This window comes from Fundulus heteroclitus, chromosome 23, assembly GCF_011125445.2.
Source record: "Fundulus heteroclitus isolate FHET01 chromosome 23, MU-UCD_Fhet_4.1, whole genome shotgun sequence".
Taxonomy (NCBI): Eukaryota; Metazoa; Chordata; class Actinopteri; order Cyprinodontiformes; family Fundulidae; genus Fundulus; species Fundulus heteroclitus.
Window position 1 is genome coordinate 1323580 of NC_046383.1, and position 11953 is coordinate 1335532.

The 11953-nt window shown below is 39.6% G+C and overlaps 1 protein-coding gene across 2 annotated transcripts in view; it reads left to right on the forward strand.

The window, feature by feature from the left end:
- rab28 (RAB28, member RAS oncogene family) overlaps positions 1-10165 on the forward strand; it is a 46951-nt gene extending 36786 nt beyond the window's left edge. The window contains exons 5-8 of one of the 2 annotated variants that reach the window (XM_012851395.3): positions 41-144; positions 243-320; positions 6880-6981; positions 8775-8858. In XM_012851395.3, the coding sequence (XP_012706849.1) occupies positions 41-144; positions 243-320; positions 6880-6975 (278 nt within the window). In that variant the 3' untranslated portion in view covers positions 6976-6981; positions 8775-8858. Of the gene's footprint in view, positions 1-40; positions 145-242; positions 321-6879; positions 6982-8774 lie in introns of both variants that reach the window. The other variant, XM_012851396.3, reaches the window with a different exon arrangement.
- The last annotated feature ends 1788 nt before the right edge of the window (positions 10166-11953 follow it).

Here is an 11953-nt window from a genome sequence, read left to right on the forward strand (position 1 = left end):
ACTGTGAGATGTCTCACATCAGATCATCTTTTCTCTGCAGTCGACCTGGAGCACATGAGGACCATAAAGGCAGACAAACACCAGCGCTTCTGCCAGGAGAACGGCCTCATCAGTCAGTTCGTATCAGCCAAGACTGGGGATTCGGTTTGTATAACCCTCCTTTGATGAGTCACGTTCAGCGGGGTTTTTTTTTTTTTGTGGTAAAATCTGGGTGTTTAATTTTTCTTTTTATCTTTCTCCAGGTTTATCTTTGTTTCCAGCGGGTAGCTGCTGAAATTCTTGGTATCAAGCTAAATAAAGCAGAAATGGAGCAGTCCCAGGTGAGCCATTAGCAGAATTTCTTTAAATGGCTTATTTGCTCCTAAGTGGGTTACCAAATCTCTTCATTCTTGTTTCAGACCTTTCTTGTACTTGAATACTGTGCTTTGCACATATTGTGACGCTTCAGCCACAATCTGTATTGTACTTTCTTAGGAGTTTGTTTGATTAGGGCTCCTAGCAATCCTGAAACGTATGTTTCTTTTATCTCTTTTTTTTCCAAGTGTGGAAAGAATGTTTTTTTGTTTTTTAGCCCCTAGATAATTTTACTTTTGGATTTTAAGGCTTTTGAACTGGGTTTGATTTAGATGCCAAACAAAGCATTAAAATTCAAATGTTTTGGAAAGATTATTAATGAGATTATAACTGAACAGAAACTGTACTATAAACAGTCTGTATTTATTTTTATATAATCCAGGTTCTTCTAAGTATTACTGAATTTGACAGATCTAAGTTTGTCTGGATTTCATAAAATTGTGAAATACCCCTTTACTTCAGTGGGAAAGTCAAAAGCGAGCTTCAGGATTTTGTTGTTTCATTAATTGTGGGGGGCAAAGATGATAAAATCCAACTTACTAAATGTTTTTTACTCGCCATAATTTTACAAAACATACAAAATTTAGAAAATTAACTCAGGAAAGGTTTTTTAAAATGGAGCCCTGTGTTATGGACCAACAAAGTAGTGCATAATTGTGAATTGTATGAAAAATTATATCTAGTTTTTAAAAATTGTTTGCAAATAAATCTACTGAATATCATGTGCTGTGTATTTGTATTCAGCCGCCTAACTTTGATACCCATAAATAAAATCTGGTACAACCAGTTGCAATCAGAAGTCACCTACTTAGAAAATAGAGTCCACTTTCATTTTAATTCAAAGTGCTTATTAACATAAATATTTTGTATTAATTTCCTTTATTCAACCACCTTTTGCCATAGATTTAATCCCTTTTGCAAGGGAGACGTGAAGAGAATGGCACTTCATTTTAAAAACAAAATCATGCATCTGATTAATAAATTAAATAAAATCACACTCACAGATAACACACTAGTGCATTATTTACTAATTAGGTGTAGTTCTTAAAGGCTGGTGATAGCACTGGCTTTTAATCTAGCAGGATCAAAGTAAAATGGGCTCAGTATAATTCAGTTTAGTTAGGAAAGACTTTTGGCAACAGTGCATCATCTCCCTTCAACTCGACAATGAATTCATCGAAAAGTTTTGTTGCAACGCAACAAAATGTGGAAAAGTTCAATCGGTGTCAGTGCTTTTTCAAGGGGTTGTGGATGCGGCGTTATGCTTGAACTTAAGTGAGGTCACGGAGAGTATGTTAGGTCATAAAAGGTTACCACACCCCTGACTTTTTTACTTTTTGTTGTGTAAACACGAGTTTTAGGCCGTGGGCCAGAATCTGTAGGACGCTTCCTTAAGAAGTTTCGTATGAACTGTCAGGGGGCAACTTTCTTCCACCAGGATAAGTTGCTACACATAGCAGTGATCTCAAAACACCAATGTTCCCACGTTTTCGCTTGCACATTAATAAGTTATAGCCGATAAAAAATCTAAACTGTGGCGCTCCGGTCCAAGAGGTCACGTGATTCGATTTTTGCTGCTCAGCCAATCAGATCGCTGTATTGTCAGCTGTGCGCGTTCATCAGTTCATCATGGCTGCGCTCGTAAGATGTTTGTATGCATTTGTTTCCAGATGAAGAAAGCCCAATAATAGCATTTTCTGGCGCCAGCTGGCAGAGATCTTGATGGCAAGAAAAAAATAAATAGCCCAGACCATCTGTCCATCCATCCATCCATCCATCCATTTTCTAACACGCTTATCCCCGCTGGGTTTGCGAGGTGCTGGTGCCGAGCTCCAGCTGTCAATGGGTGAGACGCGTTGTATAAACTCGTTGTGCCAAACGAGTTATCCCCTTCGGAATTTGTAGAATTTTGTATTGTATTTTTGAAATCAATAAAAGTTTTAACCTCCAGCTTTGTGAAGTCTAAATATTTTAAACATCACATTCTAGTAAAATGAAATTTATTTTTTTTAAACTCCTAATACGTTGTTCTATTTTTAAAAGAGACATATCTCGTTTTCTTAATACGGTTAATATCTCGATAAGGTTCTTGGTTGAATTAAAATCTTATTAAATCTGATAATTTTGGCTGTGCCTTTATTCAGTGTTCATTTGATCACACGTGAAATCCGCTTTATATAATCTATTCATGCGGGTTTAGCTACCAAAAAAGAAAAAAAGAGAACCAGCAGACAGCTGTGATGGACTTAGGAAGGTGGATTTTGGTTTCAGCAGACAGACATTCGACAATCTAATAACATAAAGCTAATATTTTCGTGACACATCTGGAAATGACCGTTTTCTTTCTCATAACGTATTATACTGGATGGATGGATGAACGATAATGTAACGACACCATTGCTATATTTCGTTAAGAAAAGTAAAACATCCTCATTTCCACGCCTAATAGGTTGGAAATGAGGCGGAGTTGACTAGATTCATTCTTCCAGCTGAATGCGCTCTTGGCGCAGGGAATACAAATTCTGGCGGGGATAAGTCGTTTGGCACAACGACACCTGTGCTATCCTAGCGCAGCAGGTCTTGGTGATATCACAGTAAATTGGGCAAAAGTCTGGACTATTTCTGCCCTGCGATGGACTGGTGACCTGTCCAGTTTATACAACGCCTCTCGCCCATTGACAGCTGGAGATAGGGACCGGCACCTCGCGAACGCAGGGATAAGCGTGTTAGAAAATGGATGGATGGATGGATGAATGGATGGATGGTCTGGGCTATTTATTTTTTTCTTGCCATCAAGATCTCTGCCAGGTGGCGCCACAAAATGCTATTATTGGGCTTTCTTCGTCTGGAAACAGACACAACAGAAACAACCATCTTACGGGCGCAGCCATGATGACGTGGTAAACTCGCTCAGCTGACAATACAGCGATCTGATTGGCTGAGCAGCAAAAATCGAATCACGTGACTTATTGGACTGGAGCGCCACAGTTTAGATTTTTTATCGGCTATAACTTCTTAATGTGCAAGTGAAAACGTGGGAACATTGGTGTTTTGAGATCACTGCTATGTGTAGCAACTTATCCCGGTGCAAGAAAGTTGCCCCCTGACAGTTCATACGAAAAGTCACCGTACAGATTCTGGCCCACGGCCTATTTGTTACGTCTGCTCCTCTGTGATGGTCTTTCTACCACGAATGCAGCCCTTCTGTAAATAGAACCACGCTGACCACATTAATGCATGAAGTCCGGGGTCAAAGGGAGGCAGTTTTAAGGGTGAGGAGGTTAGTGGGGTTGTCTGATTTATTTAGTTTATCTCCCACTGTTTTGGGATGAAACAGGGTCTCCGCTTGCCAAGTCAGACCAAGGTGCCCAATGGTGGCAGCTATAGGATTTACAAGGTCACCTCCCCCAGAAGCATTAATCCTGGCTCTGATAGGAACGGCTGGAGCCACACTGGCTGGGCAGTGGTTGATGAGCATGGGGGCTACAGAGAGGTCAGGACCCCCAGAGAAGAGAGCATATAGAAGAAGGACTGACCAAATTCCCAAGATCCACTCCCATCACCAGCAGGGCTGCTGACTCACAGAAAATGACCGTACACTAATAGAGCTGTCCATCTACCTTACTCTCCCAGCCCTCCCTTGATACTTCTGTCAGTTAAGAAAAGTGCTTTAATCCAGACTAATCAGGCTCAGTGATTGGCAGGATCCACGTTGAGGAAATGGGTTGAGATGATGTGACATCAACAAAAAACAAAAAGAAAACAACCACAGTGTTTAAACCGAAAGGACTTTTGGAGTAAAATGTATACAAAATCTTAAAAAAAATCTATAGATGCCAATTTATTTCACAAATATCTGTTTTTAAGATAAGATGAGCAGATATTTGTTGCCAGATAACTTTTCAACACATGTTTCAAACATAGATTGGTTTTGATGGTGCAGAGGTTTGAAGTTATTTAATTTAAAGCCCAATGCATTCCCTTTAATTCCCTTAATTCAATCAAGTCATATTTATATATTGCTAAATCTATCCATGCCATCATTTACAAGACAACCGCGGATGTCCAGTAATGTTGGTCCAAATTCAGTTCAGGTTGATCCAGTTTACTCAAAACCAATCCAATCGTTTAGTCACATTTAGATTTAAGTATGTATAGTACAGTCAAAGTCAGTAGATCAAATGATATCAGTTATTAAAACGTCTGTTCGTGGAAACCCAGCTGCTCAGATTGTTGTTGACTTTGCAGCAATCCCTCCTCCTGACCAAACGTGGTGAATTCAGTCAATCACTAAGAAAGAAACTCATTGCTGAAAACAAAAACTTAATCTTGCTAAAGAATAATTGCAGTTCTGCAATTAGCAGATTGAGATGCTTTGTGAAATGAAAACTTTAGCCATGTATGTTATAGGGCATTAAAAAAGGAATGTTTAACATTTCTCTTCCAAGGAAAAAAAAGTCTACACATTCTTAAAGCTGGACGGAGTTTAAAGTTTGTGTCATGCATTCAGAGATGAGGCTTGGAGCAGGTCACGGCTCTGGGGTGTAGCTGGAGGCCCAGCAAAGCCTCATTATCAGCTGTCATGTTTAGAGTGCTGAACATGAGGGTCATAACCTCTGACAGTATTATATCTGCCTGGCAGCCCTCTCCATCTTGGTTCTCTGTCTGCCGGATCAGATAGTGCGGCTGCAGATCACTCAGTAACCCCGACATCAGGCTTCGACAGCTCATTAATCAGACAAGCGACTGGGAAATTCAGCCATTTAGGCTGATCTGGTGAGATCATGCAAGTAAAAGGTTTGACTTTTTGAAACTGCCATCAAATATAGTTACATGAATCTAATGAAAATATAATGCTACAAATATGACTTTAGTCTGAAATTTCACTTTGGTCCAGATACTTAAGTGGATCAAGAAGCAAATAAGTCATTTTGAATATTTTTAGGATCATTAGGTCAGCTAAAGATTAAGTTTAAAATTTTTATAAATTGTTTTTGTGTAGCGCTTTATCTAGTCTCACAACCCCAAAGCGCTTCACACTACAATCAGTCATTCACCCATTCACACCCTGACGGTGGTGAGCTATGTTAATAGCCACAGCTGCCCTGGGGCAGACTGACAGACGCAAGGCTTCCATACATCATGCCAGCGGGCAATTCAGGTGAAGTGTTGGCCCTATTTTTTTATAAAAAAGAAAAATATTATAATTTGAGGTTTCCCCCCTGTTCATTGTCTTTAAATTAGTATAATAACCTTGACATTTATTTAAGACTGAAATACATTAGTGGCTGAATTCAAGTTTTTTGCTATTTGTCTACAAATTTTGCTGACATTGCTTAGAGGTCTTTAAAAAGTGTGCTAACATACTCTTTTTTTTTGGACCCAATCTGACCTAACTCCCTTTAACATTGATGTTGCTTTTGTACTATGCATCAAACACTGTCTACTTAGTAGAAATAATAAGAATACATAGATAACCTGTCACACTCACATGGGGTGTTGTTTGGCATCTGTGGACTAGTTGTACAACGCCCTATTGCATTAAACACACCAATCACCTAGCAACCGCTGTGTTTCAGATGACGACATGCAAGCACGCTCATTTTCTAAGAGAACTTCAGCCGTTTGCTAAGTAGGTTTTCTGAGCTATGTGTTGTTAAAATTGAAAGAAAAAAAATATAAATAACATGGCACATCTACTCTGCTATTGATTTTATTTGGGACCTTTTTCAGTATGTAGGAAGTGTCAATGTGGGGCGTTCAAGGCTGTGGGGTAGCGGGTGAGGGGGACATTCAGGGCGCACTCCGCAGAAGGCGGGGAACAGCCTGCTCTGAACGGACGGTGCACAGAACGAATCACTTGCAGCCCGTCTGGGCTTTGTTTTTTCTCTGCTGGAGAACACAAAATGTGCTAAAGTACAGTACCCTTTAAATACCTATATAGGTAATTGTGAGGAAACTTCACATTTTTAAGAGAATCTTTTTGGTTGCTTTAAAAAAAGAAAAAAAAGAAGTCAGGCTTTGAAATTTTCTTTGTATCATCGTTAATATCTTAGAACAAAAAATTAATTTTCCTCATGTTTTCTGCATTTTTATATAAGATGTGTAAAATATATTAATTTGTGTGTTGTCAATTGTGTGTTCACAAAAATACTGACTTTGTTGAAGAGGTAGAGGTCTCAGAAATATTAGTATCAAAAATGATACATTTGAAGTTATAGGGTTAATAAGTCATAATTAAAGCGAACACAGTGTATAGATTGTACGCTTGTGAAAAGGCTGTAAATTATGGACAACTCTTACTTGTCGATTTTTGTTATTATTTTTAAGTTTGGCTTAGCTGTGCCCACTGGAGCTATTTTTCCTGTTTTGGTTGTTAATTTCACTCCATTATACATCCTTTCCCTTCTGTTGTCTTTGCTCAAACGTGGTGTTCATTCATCTCTTGCTTATCGCTCTCTCTCTGCCATTGTTCTGTTTTCTTTTTTTTCATCTTTCCTCTCTCTGCATTCATCCACGGTTCAGAGGATCGTAAAAGCTGAGCTGGTGGACTACCCACAGGACGAAGGCCCGATTAGACAGGAGAACTCTCAGCAAAGCAAAATCTGTTTGCTTCAGTAATTGAAAGTATGTCCCCACAGTCACTGAGTAGATCTAGAACCCCGTAGTTCAGATATGACCTTTAGAAAAATATGATAGAACCTGATTACTCCTTAGCTGCTGCCATCGTGTCACAAGTGCTCCAGCACACTGCAAAAACGGATCTAAAAATAAGTAAAATGTTCTTAAAATTTCTGTTTTTGTCCTAGATTTGAGCAGGTAAATAAGATTATCTGCCAATGGAATGATTATTTTGACCCCTAAAATAAGATAATTTGATATACTGCACTTGAAATAAGGTGATGGAGATGAATTGTTCCTATTTTAAGTGCAAAAATCTTATTCTATTGACAGATAATCTTATTTACCTGGTCAAATCAAGGACAAATACACACATTTTAGGAACATTTTACTTGTTTTTAGTTCAGTTTTTGCAGTGCAGTATTTTACTAACCTGCCGCCAGACCTTTATGTCAACCAGTTTTAAAACCCGTCATACATGCAGAACCTTGTGTTAAAGAAACAGCTGAGCAGTTTGAGATAACGCTTATTCAGGGTCAGATAAACGCCACATTCATGTCTGCACACTGCAGACAGCGACTGTAGTAAATCACTCTGTGCTGTTAGATATTAGCTGAGTCTATGTCACATAGATATGGATAAAGTCTCAGACACCATGCTGTTACATAATCAACCAGGTTACACCCGAGTGGTGACAACTTTTCTACTGACGACGTCAGGCAGTGCACAGTCTTTCAGCGTTGTAACTAGATTCTATGAAAAGCTAATGTAACCATCATTCGAGACTCCTCTTCATCGCCTTTTCTGCACGTCGATACCCTTCAAGAGCCTCAGCACTGAGCTCTGTAACCATTTGGCTTATTTATATTAAAAATGTTAAAGTATAAATTCCCTTTGAGAGTCGTTCCTTCAAAGGAAGTTTTATTTAAAGTGTGACGGCTTCTAAGGTAAAGAGCCAGAGGAGGCCTGGCGACAGGCGACAGGGTGCGGTAGCTGTAACAGCGCACATTTAACAAAAATCCCACTAAATGGTACATTTTACTATCCCTGACCAAATATATGGAATTACTGTGTACGGAAGATGTTCAGTCAATTGTTTTACGTACTAGCAACCCTCTCCCAAAACAAAAGTGATGTAGCTGAACCTTCTCTAATTGTACGGAATAACATTTTTCAATACACATTTCTAAAACAAATACCATACATGTACAAGTCTAACAATGCAAATGATGCTACAATAATGATTTGCTGCGCTTGCTGTTTCCACATGAACATGTGAAGATCACCTCAAATGGTTCTGCTTATCTGGTAAAGGAGCAGGCCAGGTGGCAGGCAAACTTTCTGCAGTAAATATCTATGTGGACAATGAACGTTTAACCACTTCTTTTCATTTTGATGCTGCTTCCCTAAATGTTTGAACCAAGTCATACTTTTTTAGAAGGCAGCTCTCCCAAATACTGAGGAAATGTACAGTATGTACACTTTACTCTGTATTTGAAGAAAGTAAAATAAATCTATTCTGGCATTAAGCAGAAATCACTTTTGTAATCCCGACTGACCGAAAACAGGAAATGTTGCGACTGGTTTGATGTCAGTCAGTGGGAAAACAAAAGGTTCCCCCCTTTTCTTTTTTTTTTAAAAGTGTGTATAAATATCTGGTTTCAACAGTAAAATCTCTGTTTTTAGATGCCTTTGACATCCGAGGCCACAGCTTCCCGCCGCAGCTTCCTTTAAAACGATGCGATTGTTGCAGCAGCGTTTTTAACCCACTGTGCGTGTGTGTTTCTCCACGTTTGCAGCGCGTGGTGAAGGCGGACATCGTGAACTACAGTCAGGACTCCGTAGCCAGGACAGTCAACACCCCTCGCAGCTCCATGTGTGTGGTTCAGTGATCGTCTCCAACCCACACACACACACACACACACACACACACACACACACACACACGTTAAGAAATGCTTTCATCAGGCAGTATTAGGCTGTATTTCGAGCGAAGTGGATGAGAAAGCGCTTGGAGCGAGGTCTCTGTTCCTGTGTCGTATGGCCGGGATGAAGCGCAGACTGCGTGGCTTCGAGGTCTTGGCGTGTAGTTCGGCTATTCAGCAGGAATTACGTCTTGAGTGCTTCACCAAAAAAAAAAAAAAGAAAGCGGGACCTCGGTTTTTAATGTCTATGTGCAGCTATAAATTTCTTTTACACTCTCAAAGCTGATTACCTGATTTCTACTTTGAAGCTGGTTATTTAAAGGAGCAATATAGCAACTGAAAACATTCTTATAGCAGCATTTCTTTTTCTGCTTTAGCTCTTAGTTTGATGTGGTCAGTGTAATTCAGCGTTAACATCTATTGGGTACATGTGTTTTATGTAAAGTTGCAAATAAAAGATGCTCTGTGACGGACGGAGGTGAACTCAACATCTTTCATACGTTTCTCAAGATCCTCTCCTGTTTGTGTTGTACGCCAGTAAAACAAATAAATGGAAGTGAAAATAATTCTCTTAATAAAATGAATCTCCAGTTTCTGTTTGCCAATTAGTTGCTTGCTTAATGTGAACAGTGTGCTGTTATTTCTTAAAAAAAAACCATTCAGTTTATTCTTGAATAAAACTTCACTGCAGGTCCAACAATAAGGTACATCCTGCACAGTGAGGATCATTCAGTTTATTTGAATTTAGAATTATTCCGCTTTACATAATTTTACATTCGCACAGTCTTTAGTACTATGTTGAAGTATTAATAAACCTAAAATAAATGCAAAATGTCAGGAGTGTATATCTGAGTGTCGTTTAAGCTTTTGATTAGATCACTTGTTAAGCTTTAAGTTGTAGAATAAAGTTTTGTAGAATAAAGATTGACAATGACATTGACGCTTGAGGTCTTAATTTTGCTGTCTGTCTTAATCGCCTGTTCTTTAGCTTGTCCGTCTTTTAAATGTGTTCAATTTCAAACGACTTTTCCCAAACAGATTCAACACGATACTGTTTGTCGGCATGATGTTAAAACATGAAGCTGAATCATTGCTTTAGGTGTGAAATGCGTAGAGTGACAGTAACTCATCTAAGTGATCAGAGAACATCCTGTAAATGCTGAATATGTAAACAAAATGTACTTTTTGGAAATGTATAGTTATATTTGACATTACAAAGCGATAAAGACTTGTTTCCGAATAAAAAGAAAATGCAACATGAAAAAGTCTGCTTGTGTTGTCCTTCTATAAACACAGAACCTGTCCCATTTAGTGAGTTATGACGTCCTTATAGTGCTGTTTTAATATGAGACATAATACAACATACACTTACTGTGTACATTTATCTATAATAGCACTTAAGTTTTTCCTCGAGCTGTATTGCTATAAAATATTTCCCCTGACTTTGCGTCTTCAGCTCCATAATTCCAGTTACTCTGTTTTACTTTAGGACCAGACGCACCTGCTGTCCTCCAGCTGTCATGATGCAATTGAAAGATCCCTTGCTGACATTGTTTGTATTTATGATCTCTTACCAATATTAACTTTGCTTTAAAATATGGATTATAAAACAAAAATGAACTTACTTATTTACTCTTTTTCCAAAGTTGTCGCCTGAACTTCCCCTTCTCAGCCTCCTTGCTCAGTAATTTCATGTTTTTTTATGGGACTTCCTGTAAGTCCCATAATGTTCTTGATTTCTCTCTTCCCCCCTCCTCCCGCCCACGTTTCTCTGTTGGCCTCCATATCTGCAAATCTCCAAGATCTCCACCAGACTGTGCAAGACTGGGTCACGTTATCTGTAGCAGCCCTTAATTAAAACCGTCGTATAGTTAACTGAATGTGTTGCAGGTTTGGATTCTGAGCTGCAGAGCTGGTCTCCTCTATGTCGTACCATATGTGACACGTCACTGGAGGTTTGAGAGTATCCGATGTGTCTTTGATAAAGAACCTTAAGGGGTAACCTCTAAAATCCCAGCTCAGAGACCCCGTTGCCTCCCATGTGACTGACCTTTCTAGCATATTTGTCCCCTTTGTTATCGCTGGTCGACAGCTTAGAACTAGCTCCTCTGCCGTCTTTATCAACCGTTTCCTGTCAATAAGTGGCGTGTCGGAAAGGTTGAGCCATTTTTTATTATGAAATCGTTTGCCTTACCCGACAGCCTCACTGCTGGTGAGGCAGAAATGTCTCAAGGGCCCAGAGATTGCACTGGTAGCAACACACCTTGAATATCTCTGGAAACCTGCTTCAGCACATCCTCAGGCTGCTATGCTATAGCAGCAGGAACATCTCTTATTTCTAACGCCTGTATAAATTCACAGGCTGTTGAACTTTTATGGATTGATCTGCATGCAGGGAAAGGAAAAAGCTGGAGGTCACATGCAGCCAAGTGAAGGAGACACAGTCAACGTGGCGTTGGATGGCTGGGAGTCGCTGTCCCAGCTGGGATCCAACTCTACGAACCATTTGCCTTTTGGATCTCAGATGGTGCTACAGACAAGATCAGCATAATTCAACTCAAAACGGCACCATCGGTGGACGTTTGCTGTCTGGTGTGGCAGATGTGGAAGTTTCTAAAATCACTGGCCAAAACGGCTCTGGGTTCAACAAGGTATGTGGAGGAATTTTATTGCAGAAACCATGAAAGTGAGGAAAATAGACCAGCAAGCGATAGTCAGATCTAGCCAGACTAGGCGGAGATTGGGTTTAATATTGTTTGTCTAAAGCAATTCTTAGAAACCTTACAAGAACTGTTTGGTCCAGGTGGCGATGTCTCCCCCCTGTCCTACCACCTGCCTGTCTTAACAACCACCGTCAGGGGGAGGTGTCAAACAACACAGTTTGCTCATGGAGAGGGGGCGCGTACCTCGACGATGATAAAGAAATCTCTCTTAAGCCATCATTTGTCACCTTTCTACATACTTGTTGAGTGGGGTGCTTAAAAAAATGCCAAACTACCCAGAAGCATGTTTCTTCTTTCTACAAAGTCTGAATGGCTGATGAAAAGCTTCAT